Source organism: Bubalus bubalis, chromosome 16 (genome assembly GCF_019923935.1).
Source record: "Bubalus bubalis isolate 160015118507 breed Murrah chromosome 16, NDDB_SH_1, whole genome shotgun sequence".
Lineage (NCBI taxonomy): Eukaryota > Metazoa > Chordata > Mammalia > Artiodactyla > Bovidae > Bubalus > Bubalus bubalis.
This window is the reverse complement of record NC_059172.1, coordinates 37,316,710-37,336,493: the sequence shown is the minus strand read 5'-3', so window position 1 is coordinate 37,336,493 and position 19,784 is coordinate 37,316,710. Positions and strand designations below refer to the sequence as shown.

General features: G+C 39.8%; 1 protein-coding gene and 1 pseudogene across 1 annotated transcript; one reads left to right on the top strand and one right to left on the bottom strand.

Moving 5' to 3' along the window:
• Nucleotides 1-1,265: 1,265 nt before the first annotated feature.
• On the bottom strand, nucleotides 1,266-2,222 carry LOC102396492 (olfactory receptor 52D1-like). The gene has a single exon (XM_006061593.3). The coding sequence runs from the start codon at nucleotides 2,220-2,222 to the stop codon at nucleotides 1,266-1,268; it is 957 nt and encodes a 318-aa protein (XP_006061655.3).
• Nucleotides 2,223-9,748: 7,526 nt separating this feature from the next.
• Nucleotides 9,749-13,939, top strand: LOC102401849 (annotated as a pseudogene).
• The last annotated feature ends 5,845 nt before the right edge of the window (nucleotides 13,940-19,784 follow it).

Sequence of the window (19,784 nt, the reverse complement as noted above, 5' to 3'; positions counted from 1 at the left end):
GAGGGAGGAGGGTTCAGGATGGGGAACACATGTATACCTGTGGTGGATTCATTTTGATATATGGCAAAACCAATACAATATTGTAAACTTAAAAAATAAAAAAAAAATTATCTATAATTGATATACAATGTTGTGTTAGTTTCATGTGTACAGAAAAGTGAATCTGTTGTACATATGCATACACAATACATATATCCACTCTTTTTAAGATTATTTTCCCATATAGAGCATTGCAGAGTATTGAACAAGAGTTCCCTGTGGTACATAGCAGGTCCTTATTAGTTATCTATTTTATATGTAATAATGTCTTGTCATTTTTTATATTAATCATCCTAACAAGTGTGAGTGATATCTCATTGTGTTTCTAACTTTTATTTCCCTAGTAATTAAATGACACTGAACTCTTTTTGTATGCTTGTTGGCCATCTGAGTCTCTTTGGAAAAATGTCCATTCAGAACCTCTGTCCGTTTTTAATATGTTTATTTGTTTTTCTGCTGTTGAGTTGTATGAGTTATTTATATACTTTCAATATTAACCCCTTATTGGATATATGATTTGCAGATATCTTCTCATTTTGTAGGCTATCTTTTTGTTTTGTTTGCTGTGCAGAAGCTTTTTAGAGAAGCTTTTAATCATTTCTTTATTTATTGAGCATTTTCAGGCATTGTTCTACATGTTGTACATACATTCAGCAATTTACTTAATCCTTACCATAATTCAAGTGTTAGATATAATTAATCATTGTCCCAATTTTACAGTTCAGCAAAATAGACATAGAAATGTTTAGTAACATGCACAAAGTAGAAAACCAACAATAAAGGAGAAAGCATTCAAACTCAGGCCCTCTGATTTCAGATCTTGTGCTCTTAACCACTGTCCAAAGTTTTGGAGTTCAGATTCAAGTTCACTCCAGATGTTTCATCTTTGGTTTTCTTCTTTTGTCACTTAACATTCCAATAGAAAAACCCACCGTGAGATGCAGTGTCCACTCCAGAACAGAACTGACTAGCATTTTGGAAAGCTACTGTCCCTTCTGAGATGATACATAAACTATCTTATTACCTTGTTCTGAGCAATTCAGAATTGTTCAAAGAGCATATTCAGTGTAATCCTTAACATGTCCCATTTATCTGATCATTCTTCATAAAGCGCTTCCTTCCATATCACCATTTCTCTCACATCATAGGCTTTATCTATGTAAATGTAGCTGGATAATTATCCTTCCCATTTACCTTTCATTTTCATCTCCAACTGCTGCAAGAACTCATACTGAGACCTTCCACAAGTGAGGCAGTGTTGGAAGTCGACTCCGAATCTCCTTGGTCCTAGCCCCATAGATGATTGGGTTGAGCACAGGAGGCACCAGCACATAGAGATTAGCCAGAAAGATGTGCACGTGCCTGGGGACTCGGTGTTGGCCAAAACGGTGTGTGAGAAAGGAGAAGAAGGCAGGGATGTAGAAGACCAGGATGACACCAAGGTGGGAGCCACAGGTACTCAGAGCCTTGCGCCTGGCATCTTGAGATGGAAGACGAAAGACAGCATGGAGAATAAAGCCATAGGAAATGGCAATGAGGATGGAATCCAGACCCACAGCCAGAAGGGCCACAGTTAGCCCATAGACTATATTGACAGTGATGTTGGCACAGGCCAGTCGAGCAATGCCCATGTGCTCACAGTATGTGTGTGCCATGACATGGTGCTGACAGTAGCGCAGTTGCCTCAACAGGAAGATGAAGGGGGAGACAAAAGCTATACTCCTGAATATACCCACAAGGCCGATTCTGCCTATGACAGCATGGTTGAGGATGGTTGTGTATCTCAGTGGGTTGCAGATTGCCACGTATCGATCAAAGGCCATGGCAAGAAGAACCGAGGACTCTAGAGCATAAATAGAATGGACACAAAACATCTGGGCCAGGCACCCATCAAAGGAAATCTCACCTGCTTGGAACCACAAAATAGCCAACGTTTTGGGCACAGTGGTGGAGCTGAGAGCCAGGTCAGTGAGTGAGAGGAGGCAAAGGAAGAGGTACATGGGCGCATGAAGGGCATTGTCTGTCACTATGACCAGGATGAGGGTGGCATTCCCAGCCAGTGCTACTATATACATGGCACAAAAGGGGATGGCAATCCAGACGTGAGCCCACTCCAGCCCTGGGATGCCCATCAGGAAGAGAGTGGCTGGGAGATGGTCATCGCTAATGTTGAATGCTGGCATTCTGCTTGGCAAATAAAGGGCTCTGTCCAAGGGCTGAGGGTACACCTGTCCTGTAGCATGAGAGATCTGGTTCATTCACATAAAATGATTTTTCTGTGAAGTCATCTTTTTTAAGCTGAGAAAAATATTTATTGTTATAACTTGCTTAAGAATCTTAAAAGTTTCTATAACATAAATCAATTTTTCATCTGCTAATTCCTATGCTCATCAATCATGCTTTGAATTCTATATCCCAAGAACCATGATAAGGATTTAAGCATTTGCTCTGTCTAACCCCTCTAGACTTATCTCCTACCACATTCTGCTCATCATTCAGTTGTTTTTTTGTCCCGATACATCTAGGAATTTTTATTCTCTCTCTCTCTCTTTTTTAAAGTTTACAATATCAGTATTTCCTTTGCCCAAGGAGACTTTTTCTTTTTCTTTCTCTCTAATTTTTAAACTCTGGGCAAGTCTCTTTGCCTTCCAAAAGCTTTTCCTCTCTAACTTAGTCCTTAGTTGTCTATTTCTGTTCATTCATCACTTTCCAAAATCCTGTTTAGCTAAGACTGCATCTTTATGCAATTGCAACCTCCAGACAACATGACTGTGTCTGTACCTAGAAAGTTTGATCAATATTTACCAAAAGATTTAATCCTAGTAACTTCTTAGCAACATAGTATTGACTTCTTGTCTTAATGCTACAATACTTTGCTTACTTACTCTGTTTTTGTAAGGTAACTGCCAAAATACACACCAAATGACTTATTTTTATGTCTCACCTGAAGTGCCTATAAAGAGATTGAAAATGAAAGTGAAAGTGAAGTCACTCAGTCGTGTCCAACTCTTTGCGACCCCATGGACTGTAGCCTGTCAGGCTCCTCCATCCATGGTATTTTCCAGGCAAGAATGCTAGAGTGGATTGCCATTTATTAGGCAGCCTAAATATACACAAATACTCAATAACTGCATATCTACATTATTTTGAGTACATATGTGAGTTCAGAGGAAGAAAGCAAGAGGTGTAGTTGGCATGCTATCTAGGGAGACAGCACTTCAAACTATGCAAAGTCAGCCTGAAATCTTATAGTCTCACCAGTTAATGGTTGCATATAACAGCCAGATCAGAATGCCAAGTGCTGATAGAAGCAGATTGAGGGAGGGAGTAGAGTGTCCTAGAATTCACCCACGGTAGACATCCTGAGTGAATACATGACTATTGTAGAGTGGTAGTATTATATACATCTTCCCTCAGTAACATTGTACACCTAAAAACATCCTTTGTAAAAGGCCTGGAATCCTGAGCTTTAGTTCTGAGTTTGTCACAAGAGTGTTACTTCATCTTAAGAAAATCCCTTCTTTTCTCTACTGCTGCTGCTGCTAAGTCGCTTCAGTCGTGTCCGACTCTGTGTGACCCCAGAGACGGCAGCCCACCAGGCTCCACCATCCCTGGGATTCTCCAGGCAAGAACACTGCTCTGGGAAGTCTCAATTTATAAAAGCAACAATTCTGGAATCCTCATCTTAGCTTTTCTGCCTATTCACTAATTAGCATTAAAAAGTACCACAACCTTTTTGAGACTCAATTTTTGTATTTATAAATTAGAAATGGAAACACCTGGCTGACTTTTTAAATGGGTGATAAAGAGTAAAGCGTATAGTCTTTTAAAAATTTATTTATTTTTAATTGAAGGATAATGCACATCATCTTATTAAGTTTGTACACCAAAAACAATGTGTTACCCATTTTTTACAAGCTCTTGGTCCCATAGCCACATATAGGAGTGATACAGAATATAATAATTGTATCTCTGTCTTAGCAAAATGAAATCCAAGTTCAGAGAAATGAACTGATGTAATTCAGATCATAACATATCTTACTTTAGAACTGAAATTAAGTCTTGGGTCTCCTGATTCAAAGTATGGTGTTTTTCCCTCACTTAACTGTCCATTTATATGGCCGATACTTTACTTTTTATCTTTTTCTTTCAAGGCACTCCAGTGTCATTATCTGCATTGCTATACCATTATTTATTATCTGCACTCCAAACAGTCACATAAATGTGAAAAGCCCCTCTTATCTGCTTTGAATTTTTCACAGATGGCCGCAGCCACTAAAGGAAAGAAGCTTGGGTACCACACAAGGGAGCTAGAGTCTCTTCTCTTCCTCTCTTTACCCAGTCTAGTCTTGCCCACAGAGGAAGATTTCAAATGGTTATTTTAAGGCACCTGCTACTCTGTGATCATCTATAGATAGGAGGACCAGAGAGATTAGGTATAATCAAGATTGCTTTCCAGGTAAAGTCATAGAAAAGAGACATTGTGCCAGAGCGCCACTCTGGGTGGAATGAGGGAATTGTCTCCAACTTTTCCCACTCAGCCTTGTTTCTGGGTCACTATGATGGCTATGTGTTTGAGGTCTTCTTCTAAGATATAAACTTCAATCACTGAACTTGGAGTTCTTTCTCAGAACATAATATTTTCAATTCAAAAACATACCTGTGTGATTAGCATGCATTCACAAGTGAAGTGCACTGAGGTTGAACTCTGTAATGCATGTCATAAATGAGTGTGAGGTTCTGTGGGAGGGTGTGTGGAGGTTTGTGCAGGTATTATGTTCCAGAATATAATTTTTTTTGAGATGTGAAAGTTGTGATTTCATGCATGTGTGCAAGTATGATTTAGAGGATGGTGGGATCTGAGTATGACATCTGAAGTCTGATCTCTTCTCAGTTTTAAGTCTTATCTGTCCTCAGTGAGTGTGTTCATCTTAGCTTGGGGGTTCCAGCCTCCTCATGTCAACAGGCTTGGTAAGTGAAGTTATTTATTAACTCTCTGTGACTCTTGGGTATGAAAACCCAAGGGGATTGCTCAAGGGATTTGGAAGAAGCAGGGATAATTGGATACTCATATGCAAAAGACTGAAATTGGGCTCCTCTCTCAAACTTAACTCAAAATGAATCAAACATCTAAATGTAAGACGAATCTACATCTTTAGAAAAAACCTTAAGTGTAAGTCATTGTGTGCCTGTGTTACATAGTGATTTTATGACACACCAAAAGCACAAGGGAGCAAAGGGGAAAAAATAGATAAATTGGACTTTATAAAAATATATTTTTAGTATTTAGTCAGTGTCAAGAAAGTGAAAAAGGCAAATCACAGAATGGGAGAGAAGTTTTACAAATCATATACCTGATAAGTACCATGGCTGATTCATGTCAATGGATGGCAAAAACCACTACAGTGTAAGAGGGTTCCCTTTTCTCCACACCCTCTCCAGCATTTCTTGCTTGTAGACTTTTGGATTGCAGCCATTCTGACTGGTGTGAAATGGTACCTCACAGTGGTTTTGATTTGCATTTCTCTGATAATGAGTAATATTGAGCATCCTTTCATGTGTTTGTTAGCCATCTGTATTTCTTCTTTGGGGAAATGTCTGTTTAGTTCTTTGGCCCACTTTTTGATTGGGTCGTTTATATTTCTGGAATTGAGCTGCAGGAATTGCTTGTATATTTTTGAGATTAATTCTTTGTCAGTTGCTTCATTTGCTATTATTCTCTCCCATTCTGAAGGCTGTCTTTTCACCTTGCTTGTAGTTTCCTTTGTTGTGCTGAAGTTTTTAAGTTTAATTAGGTCCCATTTGTTTATTTTTGCTTTTATTTCCAATATCCTGGGAGGTGGGTCATAGAGGATCCTACTGTGGTTTATGTTGGAGAGTATTTTGCCTATGTCTTCCTCTAGGAGTTTTATAGTTTCTGGTCTTACGTTTAGATCTTTAATCCATTTTGAGTTTTTTTTTGTGTGTATGGTGTTAGAAAGTGTTCTAGTTTCCTTCTTTTACAAGTGGTTGACCAGTTTTCCCAGCACCACTTGTTAAAGAGATTGTCTTTTCTCTATTGTATATTCTTGCCTCCTTTGTCAAAGATAAGGTGTCCACAGGTGCATGGATTTATCTCTGGGCTTTCTGTTTTGTTCCATTGATCTATACTTCTGTCTTTGTGCCAGTACCGTACTGTCTTGATGACTGTGGCTTTGTAGTAGAGTCTGAAGTCAGGCAGGTTGATTCTTCCAGTTCCATTCTTCTTTCTCAAGATTGCTTTGGCTATTCGAGGTTTTTAGTATTTCCATATAAATTGTGAAATTATTTGTTCTAGTTCTCTGAAAAATACCATTGGTAGCTTGATAGGGATTGCATTAAATCTATAGATTGCTTTGGATAGTATGCTCATTTTCACTATATTGATTCTTCTGATCCATAAACATGGTATATTTCTCCGTCTATTTGTGTCCTCTTTCATTTCTTTCACCAGTGTTTTATAGTTTTCTACATATAGGTCTTTTGTTTCTTTAGGTAGATATATTCCTAAGTATTTTATTCTTTTCATTGCAATGGTGAATGGAATTGTTTCCTTAATTTCCCTTTCTGTTTTCGCATTGTTAGTGTATAGGAATGCAAGGGATTTCTGTGTGTTGATTTTATATCCTGCCACTTTACTATATTCATTGATTAGCTCTAGGAATTTTCTGGTGGAGTCTTTAGGGTTTTCTATGTGAGGATCATGTCATCTGCAGACAGTGAGAGTTTTGCTTCTTCTTTTCCAATCTGGAAGTAGAACTGCCATATGACCCAGCAATCCCACTGCTGGCCATACACACCGAGGAAACCAGAATTGAAAGAGACATGTGTACCCCAATGTTCATCGCAGCAGTGTTTATAATAGCCAGGACATGGAAGCAACCTAGATGTCCATCAGCAGATGAATGGATAAGAAAGCAGTGGTACATATACACAATGGAGTATTACTCCGTCATTAAAAAGAATACATTTGAATCAGTTCTAATGAGGTGGATGAAACTGGAGCCTATTATACAGAGTGAAGTAAGCCAGAAGAAAAACACCAATACAGTATACTAATGCATATATATGGAATTTAGAAAGATGGTAACGATAACCTGTATGCAAGATAGCAAAAGAGACACAGATAGTATAGAACAGTCTTTTGGACTCTGTGGGAGGGGGCGAGGGTGGGATGATATGGGAGAATGGCATTGAAACATGTAAATTATCATATGTGAAATGAATCGCCAGTCCAGGTTCGATGCATGATACAGGGTGCTCGGGGCTGGTGCACTGGGATGACCCAGAGGGATGGGATGGGGAGGGAGGTGGGGGGGGGGGGTTCAGGATGGGGAACACATGTACACCCATGGCAGATTCATTTCAATGTATGGCAAAACCAACACAATATTGTAAAGTAAAATAAAAAATAAATAAATAAAACTGGGGAAAAAAAAACCACTACAATATTGTAAAGTAATTAGCCTCCAATTAAAATAAATTAATAAAAAAAGAATTGAAAATCCAAAATATATGAAGAGCTCTTATAACTCAACAAAAAGACAAATCAATTAAAAATAGGCAAATGATTTGAACATACATTTCTGCAAAGCGAGATAGACAAATAGTGAATAAGCACAAAAGAGATGTTCAGCTTCATTAGTCATTGCTGCTGCTGCTGCTGCTAAGTTGCTTCAGTCGTGTCCGACTCTGTGTGACCCCATAGACGGCAGCCCATCAGGCTCCTCTGTCCCTGGGATTCTCAAGGCAAGAACACTGGAGTGGGTTGCCATTTCCTTCTCCAATGCATGAAAGTGGAAAGTGAAAGGGAAGTCGCTCAGTCGTGTCTGACTCTTAGCGACCCCATGGACTACAGCCCACTAGGCTCCTCCGTCCATGGGAGTTTCCAGGCAAGAGTACTGGAGTGGGTTGCCAGTGCCTTCTCCATCATTAGGGAAATGAAAATCAAAACCACTATGAGATATCACTCCATGCATTAAAAAGGTTATAAATGAAAATAAAATAAAAAACAAAATCAGAAAATAACAAATGCTAGAAACATATGGAGAAAATGGATTCTTCATACTTTGCAGGTGGGAATGTAAATTTTGGTGAAGCCACTTTGGACAACAGTTAGGCTTTTTTTCAAACAGATATACATTTCAAAGAGTTACTAGTGACTCAGAACTTTTATTGCTAGGTATTAATAAATACTCCAAAGAGCTAAAAACCTATTTTCACATAAAATTTGTTTACAAATATTTAAAGAAGAATTATTTCTAATAAATAAATAATTTGCATTTAAATAAAATTTTCAGAATAGACAGGCCTACAAAAACTGAAAGTAAATTAGTTATTGTCAGGGTCTGGGATAAATGAGAATGAGGAGTGACTGCTAATGGTAATGGGATTTCATTTTAGAGTGATTAAAAATGTTCTGCAAACTTTGCAAATATGCTAAAAAAACAAGTGAATTTACAACTTTTATGGTATATAAATTATAATTAATAACAAAATTTTAAAAAATCATAGAATTGTGTAATCATTGAAACTTGAAAGTTCAACTGCCTAGGATCCATTTATGTATGTGACACTATGGACAAGGCAAGCCCTGTATCTGGGTGGAGGGTACAGAGGAAGGGGCCAGGTTTGTATCCCAGATCTTAGCTGGCAGACTTGTGGGAAAGCCAGAAATTCGTGGTCATGAGAATGATAAAGATTGATTTAGCTTCTTTTATTCTTTTCCTTTTTAGTTTCCTCTATTTTTGAGGGATGTTGCAGAGAGAGGCACAAGCAGAAAGACAAGCAATTAAGTAGGAAAAAAAGGATAAAAAGGAAAAAAAGTAGAGATGGTAATGATTAACAGGTAGATGAAACATGTTCCAGAGTCTTTACTGGATAAAAATTCTTATTAGGTTTTCTGAAAATGTTAAGTGATTAAATGAGTGATCTATGTTTGAGTGCAGTTCTGCTTTTGCTCAGCCACTTCAGTCATGTCTGACTTTTTGTGACACCATGTACTGTAGTTCCCCAGGCTCCTCAGTCTGTGAGATTCTCCAGGCAAGAATACTGAAGTGGGTTGACATTTCCTTCTCCAGCAGTTTTGCTACTCAGTGGTATTATAACTTTGAACCTACTTTGACCTCCTGGGCAATTAATTTCTCTCACAAGTAAAATGGGAAGATAACATTTCTCTCCAAATTTGGTTGTTAAGATTGAAAGTGACAATGCTTAAGAACTTCTTGATGGAGTCCAAGGAAAATTATAAACACAGAGTATTATTGAGGATTATTGTGTTTCTATCACTTACAATTCTAACCAACTCTACATTTTGGCTTCTGAAAATTCCTTAAGAAGAGAAGGGGGACTTGGCATGGAGAAAAGAACCCCCAGAGCTGAAGGTCAGGAGGAATTAGTTATATTCTTGGCACCCATACTCTTCATCTTTCGGAGCCCTCGGAACCCATCCTGGAGAAGATCTAAGGGGTTATGAGGACCTGGTGTGGGGGCAGCTAAGCCCTGCTCAGCTGGGAGGAGAGAAGGTGTTACTGAAAGTAAACTTAAGTCCACTTGCCTACAGGCAGTCAAGCCAGTCCACTGATACCTACTGACACTGGCTGGTGGTAAAGGAAGGTTCAGCATTTATTGTTGGAGGAAGGTGCCAGGCAGGAGTCTGGGGCAGCTAGTGCTCAAAACCCAGAACTCCCCAATGGGTTTCAGCAAAGCATTTTTAAAGGCAAGGTGAGGGAGGGGGATTGCAGGGTCTGTGATCAGCTTGTGTACAATTCTCTGGTTGATGGTGAGGTATAAGACGGTGTCACAGGGTTAACATTATCAGTCTTTGGGCTCCAACCAGACTGGGGGCTACATGCTCATGGTCATCCAGTAGTTAACTTCCATTTGGTGGGGGGTTTAGCATCTGTTTAGCCACTCAGGAAATGTGTATCATATACAATTGTGTATTTCAGGGAGGAACTAAAGATTCTGTAACTGCCATATGACTGATTGAATTGTTACCAGTTCTCCTGGCCCAACTGCTACTTTTGTCACTGCATGCTCATATCAATTATTATTATTAATTCTTGAGCCAAATTTTTTGTAACTCAGGGGAGTCCTGGGACACTACAGCTTTTGTACAAAAAAGAAGCAGGCAAAGGACATGGGGCAGGAGTCTGCCCTAGGAAGGCCCCACAGGGTCCTGCTCAGTTACAGTTGTGTTGCCTTGGCCTTTGCAGACAGGTCTGAAACAACCTTGGGAATAGATTGCAAGAGGTGTCTACTGGGATCCTACTGTGAGGAGCCTATTCCCAAATGGGTTTAGCTGGGGACATTATGGCTTTACTATAGCTCTTCCATGGCTCAGAGCCTGAGAGGCAATTCCTGTAAAATGTGGTGTGTGTAGCATCTTCTACAGCCTTGTCCTTGCTTGGAGAAAACATAGCCCAATCCTCTTGGAGCACCAGAGTCCAGCTGGGGCATTTTCCTATCACTGTTCTTCTGTCTTCTTTTTTATTTTCTTTTTCTTCTCCCTCTCTAGCTTTAATTTTCCAATCACTGTCTCCCTAAAATCCCTTCTCTGGTCTTACACTTCCTTTCTCTCACCCAACCTGTCCCTTTTCTGTGTTACTTCTCCTATATTTACCCTCTTTTCTCTGCCTCTTCCTCATTCTCTGTCTTTCTTCTTGCCCTTCAATCCTTCTCCCTCTATCACTTCCCTCTCCATCTTCTGCCCCCACTTTCTATTTGGCATGAACGTTGAGAAAAAAATATTAAGGAACAGAGAAGAGCACTTGCTGAACTCAAGCAACATCTCTAATTAGGACAGGAAAGAGGTACTAAAACTGGCTCTATTCTGGAGCAGGAGGTTTTTAGTTAAGGCAATTCTAGACTTTCTTATAGTAGAACATGTGACATGATAAAGTGGAACTCAAGAGTGGGGTGCTCAAGAGGTGGGTGACCCATGCCTGTCCTTAAGATTGTCTCCTCTAAAATCTTCAGTGACAGTTTCTCTATGTGTACTAGAGAGGTCATTACATTATACAGGTTTCCCAGGGCTTATCTGGCTCATCTTCCCTACTTCTTCACACCCAATGCTGCTACTCAGCATCCCCATTCTTCAGCAGTAATTCCCCGAAAACTTTGTTCCAGACACTTATCACACTGATAGAGAATTTCTCTCTGATTTCTAATCTGATTGTTTATTGATGTGATACTAAGCTTCTGGAAGAGAAAAAGCAAAATTTCCCCCAGGGGTCACTTAAAATAATAAAGTAATCAGTGGTGGGTAATTACACTTAAGTGTTAGAAATTATCCATGAGAGGCAAAGGGGAACTATCAAGTTCTAAAATGGATAGGCAGAGTCACTTATCATAGTGTATTAAAGGGCTTTGGACATGTCACAGAAATATTATAAAATATTCCTAAATATAGTTTCTTTCCCAGATAGTTGAAACTCCCCTGTGCGAGAGACCAAAGGAAAAGATGCAAGATGCATTGATTACCCTTTTAGCACCCCTTCTCACAACCTTATTTGGTCCAGCATCAAGGAAACATTTCTCATCATCTACTCTGGTTGAAATTTGAAAGTCTGGGAGATGAAAAATATGATCTATTGTGGAAATTAAAGAATGCTGTTTTTAACCACTCATAGGAAAAATAAGTTAATGGATAGGATGTTTTTAATGTTATAATTTTTTCTCTCCTAATTTTTCTTAAACTTTTACAATTTACTTTTGCTTGTCTCTACCATAATTTATTATGTGATAATATGTGACTTAAAAATGCATATTTAAGTTTAATGTAAATATATTCCATGACTTTTGTTAAAGAAAGCATACTATATAATTTATTTTCCATCTAAAAATGATTTTAAATGATAATAATAGCAGTACTTCTATAATTCTTACTATGGATAGGACATGTTCCAAGTTCAAGTTTTTTTTTCTCTCTTCTTTTATCTTATATAGCATATATGCATACGCATAGAGCAACTCTATTTTATCTTTATCTAAAAATAAAGAAACCGAAGAAGAGAGTTTAAGAAATCTACCTAATGTCATACCGCTATTAAGTGAAAGCATTAGAAATCAAACCCAGTGTGTTCTGATTCTATATGCTCTACTAATAAAACTATGATGCCTTTTGAGACATGCTGACTTCCCAGGCTTCCTTCATGTATGCTTCCAGTGTGAAATGTGGGACTCTGGATCACAAAGTCACCTCAGGATGGGAACCGAATTACTAAGTTACAGCTCTAGCCATGTAACTGCTTCCCAAGAAAACTTGGAGTAATTCCTTTTCCTTCCTTGCACCCTTGGTTCCTTGTCTGTCAGGCTGGATATAAGTGTTTACATCTCTTGGGAGGTACCTAAGATCATGACTGTGAAATCTGGGGACATTTGAAGGGGACCTGTGATAATGATCATAAGGAAGTCAACTAGAAGTACTACCAGTAAGACTTAAAGAGCTGGTCAACCACCCTGAGTACTTATTGACTCTTTTCTGAAAGATGTCTAAGAAAGACCTCTTTTTCTCAGCTACTAGCGTTTCATGACCTCCTGGCCATCCTCCCAGTGTATTTTAAGAATAAAATCTATTAATAATCATGATTTATGAACCTAAGTGTTTCTTTTCCTCCCTGGGAACAGTATAGTCTTAGACATATGATGTAATTTCTCCAAAAAGTCATACTGGCTAATTACAGTTGTCCCCAGCCTCTCATAGGCAACTTCAAGATCAATGTGTCTGATGCTCCCTTTATCTTGACGGGCTTCCCAGGAATGGAGGCCATGGAGCCCTGGCTATCTTTTCCTCTCCTTCTGCTCTATGCCATCGCCATTGTGGGAAACATCCTGATCCTCCTCATTGTTAAGAAGGAGCCAAGTCTGCACCAGCTCATGTACTACTTCTTGTCCCTACTGTCTGTCAGTGACTTGGGGGTGTCCTTTTCTACACTGCCAACTGTGCTGGCTGCCCTCTGCTTCTGGGCCTGGGTGATTGCCTTTAATGTCTGCTTAGCCCAGATGTTTTTCATCCACCTCTTCTCTTGGACAGAGTCTGGCATCCTCCTGGCCATGAGCTTCGATCACTACGTGGCCATCTGCAACCCACTGCACTATGCCACTGTGCTCACCAATGCCCGCATTGTGGCCATGGGCCTGTGTACTGTCCTATGAAGCTTTGCCCTCATCCCGGTCTTCCCACTGCTGCTGCACAGACTACCTTTCTGCCATCCCCAGAACATCCTTTCCCATGCCTACTGCCTTCATGTGGATATGATTAAGCTGGCGTGCACTGATGTCTCCATCAATAGCCACTACAGACTGTCCATTGTGCTTTTCACCTTTGGCCTGGACTCTGCCCTCATTCTTCTCTCCTATATACTTATCTTTCTCTCAGTGCTAGCCATTGCCTCCCCAGGGGAGTGCCTCAAGACACTCAACACATGTGTGTCCCATGTCCTAGCTGTGCTCATCTTCTACATGCCTATGGTGAGTGTGTCCATCGTACATCACTTTGGTGCTGGCCTGCCCCATGCTGTTCACACCCTCATGTCTCTTATCTACCTCTTTGTGCCTCCCATGCTCAATCCCATCATCTACTCCATTAAGACAAAGGAGATACAGCACAGGCTTTTAAAGATCCTCTTCAGGGTTAGGTCCTGACTGGTTCTAGAAGCCCTGAAGGATTTGATGTTGGGGGCAGAATCATTTGGATACCCAAAGAGGAGAGGGTCACTCTGGAGGATGCTAGTGCTGCCCTTTACGTGTTATGATCAAACTTGTAGTATATTGGGCCAGTTCTTGCCTGGACCATATTGGGTTTTATCCAGCAATCAATTATATCAATGTTCTCTAGAGACATAAAAATGGTCTCTTTTTAAGAATAAACTAGAGAATGACAAACACCACTACAAGGTAGGGGATTTTTTCCAGGGAACTCATTTCAGGACACTTGGTGATATGGCTGGGACTTCTGGTTATGGGCCTGCACGATTCTGAAAAAGACAGAGGCACAGCTGGAATAATTATGAGCTGTTTATCATATCATTACCAGTATGCAAGTTAAGCTTGGGTGATTGATTTTCAGTATTGTCAGAAACCAGAGACCTTGTTATGGTGCTGTTTGAAAAGTTTTAGAGTACGACAGTTGTGATAGTTAATTTTATGTGTCAATTTGACTGGGCCTCAAGGCTAGGTATTTGGTTGAACATTATTTCTGGGTGTTTTAGTGAGGGTATTTCTAGATGAGTTTATTATTTGAATTGGTAAACTGAGGAAAACATACTGCCCTCCCCATTATGGGTGGGCCTTATGCAAACTGCTGAATTCCTGAATAGAATAAAAAGCAGAGTATATAAGAAAGGAATCTCTGTCTGAATGTTTTTGAATTGGGACATTAGTCTTCTCCTGCCTTCAGTCTCAGATTTGAACTGATACACCATTGGCTCTCCAGATTCTCAAACCTTCAAATTTGGACAGAAACTATACCATTGACTTTCCTGGGTCTGGACTTCTTGGTCTCTGTAATTGTGAGAGCCAATTCATTATAATAAATTTAAGATATCTAGTTACACACATATTCTATTGGTTCTGTTTATCTGGAGCGCCCTAATACAATGTTACAATCTTTAAGTAGTCAAAATTAGATTTTAGGATTCCTGGCCATGTTCTTTTCACATGGGAGACCCTGAAATATGTAGGCATTTGACCCTGCCAAAGTCCATTGAATTTAATGACCCTTTGTTTATATCTCTCCTGAAACTTTCTCCTACTCTTTAATATCTATCTGCTTCCCCTCAAGAAATCTGAGCTCCCTAAAGGAGCAACTGTGTCAAAAACTTTGTCCATCCACACTGGACCACTATAGAGCCTTCATTAAAATAGTGTCTAATGATGTGACAGCAATATAAAAGAATAAATGAAAAAAATTGATGAATAAACAATAATGAATGAATAGCAGAAGGAAATCAAGAGTGAAAAAATTAATAGATGAATATATGAATTATTAATGAATTTCCTTAAGTCAGAATCTCATACTAGGAAATGTTTCCTCTCCTTCTGTGCTCCATAATTCCCTGCACAGAGAGAAATGCAAATGAAAGGTGACATATTTTCCCCTTATTCTTGTATTCCCCCTGATTTATTTAGATGTAATTGACATATACCTGCTGTAAGTTCAAGGTATAAAATGAGATGATTTGCTGCACATATGTATTGTGAAATCTTCACCGCAGTAAGGTTACTTAACCCATCCATAGAGGTGACTTCTTGAATAAGTGAACTAAACTGAGTCTTAATTTCCTCATCTGTAAAATGGGATCTCTGATTCATCTACCTAACATGTTTAAGTAGTACATAAAATGAACTGTTTTAAAATTTTTCTAATAATACATGTGACTTATTGATTCATTATTTTTATTCAGCAAAAATCAATATAAAATTCAGTGTTTGGCTTCAAAATATCATGTGCATCAGCCATAGTCTGAAGAGGTATTTTGTCTAAGATTTTCTTGAATCCCGAGTAGAACTGTTCTTTACATGCTTTCTGTCTCCATTGTACTTGAAATGTACTTTAGTCATATCAGATAGTTTGGGTACTTTGTCTCCTCAACTAAATTGTAAGCAATTTATGGGAAGGGACAGTTTTATTTATCTTTGTATCCTTCAGTCTCTAACAAAGGGCTTGAAACATACCTAACATATATGGTAATTGAGGAATGAGTTAATAAATTATTATATTTGCATACAAACCATCTCTTTATGCTTCACTGAATTACCATATGGTACAATGTTTTACCCTAAAACTGAACACAATCTCATTAAAGAATAATTTTATATGATGATCATATTGTTTGTTATCTAAATACTATATGCATTATAATCTGAATATAGTGAATAAAAATAAATTGTACTTGAAATTTTCAAAGTGAAGTTGCTCAGTCGTGTCCAACTCGTTGCGACCCCATGGACTGTAGCCTACCAGGCTCCTCCGTCCATGGGATTCTCCAGGCAGCAATACTGGAGTGGGCTGCCATTTCCTTCTCCAGGAGATCTTCCCAACCCAGGGATTGAACCCGGGTCTCCCGCATTGCAGGCAGACGCTTTACCGTCTGAACCACAAGGGAAGCTCAGAATAGTAGTGGAGGGGCTGGCCAAATCCACATTCCAATAGGCCACATTAAGGTACTATTTTTATACAAAAAACAACAGGAGACTCAATGATGAATGTTAAACAAGTGAATAAAAATTGATCAAATAAACAATTTTTATACATCACAGTGAGAAAATGAATATACAAAGAACACAAACCCCCCAAAAATGGGCAAAATAAACAGAAATTTTCACAGGAGCCAAAAGTCCCATTAGCATATCAGGAGTATGTACCATAAATATCATTAGTCACCAAGGAAAGTGAATTAAAACAACAATGAGAAACCATTTCATAGATCTGGAGGGACAGTAAACTGATTCAACCTCTTCCAAGAGTTTTGGCATCAAAAGTTCCTTTACTAGGCATCCATGCCAGGAAACCCCCTTATCCAAGTTGTCACATGTACATGGGTGTGGAATGTGAAATTTTTCATAATATCCAAAAACTAGACACAAACTAAATGTGCATTAACAGAATGGATCAGGACTTCCCTGGCGGCACAGTGGATGAGAGTCCACCTGCCAGTGCACGGGACACAGATTTGATCCCTGCACCAGGAAGATTCCAAATGCTGCATAGTAACCAAGCCTGTTTGGCACAATATGTCATAAATGTATCTTATATTTTTATATTGCTCAGACTTTATATACTATAGAGAGTATATCCATAGATTAATAGAGTGCTAATATTGTGTCTCACCTTTAATAGGTGCTTCAATAAATATTATTTGAAAGAATGTTACTGTATAGTGATTTTGGCTCTGTTACAAATATGACTTATAAAGAAGTTGCTGCCATAATAAGTGGATGATATATTTTCAGTGTCAGTATTTTTCTTGCTTCTTTAAATCTGAGGGACTTGAAAGCAACAATTTGGCTCATTTATGCAGATGACACCACCCTTATGGCAGAAAGTGAAAAGGAACTAAAAAGCCTCTTGATGAAGGTGAAAGAGGAGAGTGAAAAGGTTGCCTTAAAGCTCAACATTCAGAAAACAAAGATCATGGCATCTGGTCCCATCACTTCATGGGAAATAGATGGGGAAACAGTGGAAACTGCCGGGAGCTGGCATATTGCATATTGAGTGCATATTGCATATTGAGTGCAGCACTTTCCACAGCATCATCTTTCAGGATCTGGAATAGCTCAACTAGAATTCTATCACTGCTGGGAGCCAGCGTGAGGCACTCCGCCCGTGGCAAAGGTCATGAGGAAGGAGGCTCAGCATATGCAAAGGCGGGATCGAGCCTCAGGAGTCCCCCTGGAAATTCTCGAGCATCTACCCCCAAAACCAGAGTCTGCCTACTTTCTGCTTTGTGCTTTCACCTACACCTTTGACTTTATGGGGGGCTGTCCCCCACTACCTCTCTCTGAAAAAAGAGTTAGCTTACAGCTCCAGTTAATATTTCCTGGGTGTGACAGTGTTTCAACCTACAAACTCCTTTGGAAGTCCTCTAGCCTGTCTGAATAGGTTTTTCCAGCCACATGTGATTGTTCAGAGCCTCCCAACTGTGAGAGGCAGGAGATGTTCTAAACTGTCTAAACACAGATTCTTTTGAGTAGTTAAAAGATTGATTAGAAATTGTATTGGTGAAGGGTTTTTCACTTATTGAGCCAATGTTTGCTGCTAAGTCTCCATACTCCTTACCTACTGTGTCCTTGGCAGTGTATTGATTGATATAATGGGTGTATAGAAATGTAAGTAGTAGCCTCAATGTTTGTAATGTTGGACCCTTGAGTTAATTCTTTTCTTGATTGAGCCCACCTCACCTTTGCCCTATAGGAATGCAGCTTTGTCCAGTGCTTTTGGAGGGTGTCTCCTGACCAGTCACCTTTAGAGAAAAATAAGTTTTCTGAAGAAAGGGTCTTAAAATGTTAACAGGCCTCCGGGCCAGAAGATGATGCAAATCACCTAAGCTTTTGCACATGATAAGTTTGCAGGAAGAAAGCCTGGCTTGCTGCATGACTCTACCCCTTTCCCCATTATCCTCTATGCATAACTTAAGATATAAAAACTACTTTGGAAAATAAAGTGCTGGCCTTGTTCACCAAAACTTGGTCTCCCATGTCGTTCTTTCTTTCACCTTCTGGCTGATTTTTTCCTCTGAGGCGGGGTAGCTCATCAAGCCTACTAATTTTGCCTGGGCTTCTAAGATCCGACCGGGGAGGCCTTAGTGTCTCCTCTCCTTCAGGAGAACGGGAGGACGCCTGCGGCCTTCGTAGGTGACGTTAATTCCCTGCTTTGGAATTTTATTCAGCCTCTTTTCTTCACTGAATTTTCCTACTGAGCTATCCTTATTTCAGCTGCTTTTCTCCACTGAATTTCCTCACTGAGCTATCCTCATTCTATTACTCTTTATATCTTTGATAAATATTTATAAATAAATAGGTCGCCGACGCCATCCCCGCTTCAAATACCCTGGATCAGCCGGGGCTGGACCCCGGCAGGAAACAGTGTCAGACCTTATTTTTTTGGGCTCCAAAATCACTGAAGATGGTGATTGCAGCCATGAATTTAAAAGACTCTTACACCTTGGAAGAAAAGTGATGACCAACCTAGATAGCATATTCAAAAGCAGAGACATTACTTTGCCAACAAAGGTTAGTCTAGTCAAGGCTATGGTTTTTCCTGTGGTCATGTATGGATGTGAGAGTTGGACTGTGAAGAAAGCTGAGTGCTGAAGAATTGATGCTTTTGAACTGTGGTGTTGGAGAAGACTCTTGAGAGTCCCTTCGACTGCCAGGAGATCCAACCAGTCCATTCTGAAGGAGACCAGCCCTGGGATTTCTTTGGAAGGAATGATGCTAAAGCTGAAACTCCAGTACTTTGGCCACTTCATGCGAAGAGTTGACTCATTGGAAGAGACTCTGATGCTGGGAGAGATTGGGGGCAGGAGGAGAAGGGGACAACAGAGGATGAGATGGCTGGATGGCATCACTGACTCGATGGATGTGAGTCTGGGTGAACTCCGGGAGTTGGTGATGGACAGGGAGGCCTGGTGTGCTGTGATTCATGGGGTTGCAAAGAGCTGGACACGACTGAGCAACTGAACTGAACTGAAAAGCTGTTTGGGAACTTCTGGGATAATATTTTCCACATCACATTCTATAAATTAAGATACTCAGTATCCTTCTCTTGACTTTAGAAATCTGCATCATCTGAAAGAGGAACAACAGATGATTGCTGGTGACAGTCTTTATTTAGCACATTAAGTAGGAAGTTAATGGCTCTGCCGGGATTTATTACTTGCCAACATGAGAAAAGGCTCAGACTCTGTTCCAGTTTTGCTGGTGTGGACTGTGATTACAGTGATTTGCTCACCATCACAGGGCTCTGCTCAGCCAGGTCTTCAGATACATCTGAAGAGAGCTTTGGGCTTCTTCGCTGCTGCTGCTTAGTCACTCAGTCATGTCCGACTCTTTGTGACCTCATGGACTGTAGCCCAGCAAGCTCCTCTGTCCATGGGATTCTCCAGGCAAGAGTGGGTGTGGGTGGCCATTCCCTTCTCCAGGGGATGTTCCCGACCTGGGGATCAAACGCAGGTCTACCACACTGCAGGCAGATTCTTTATCATCTGAGCTACCAGGGGAAG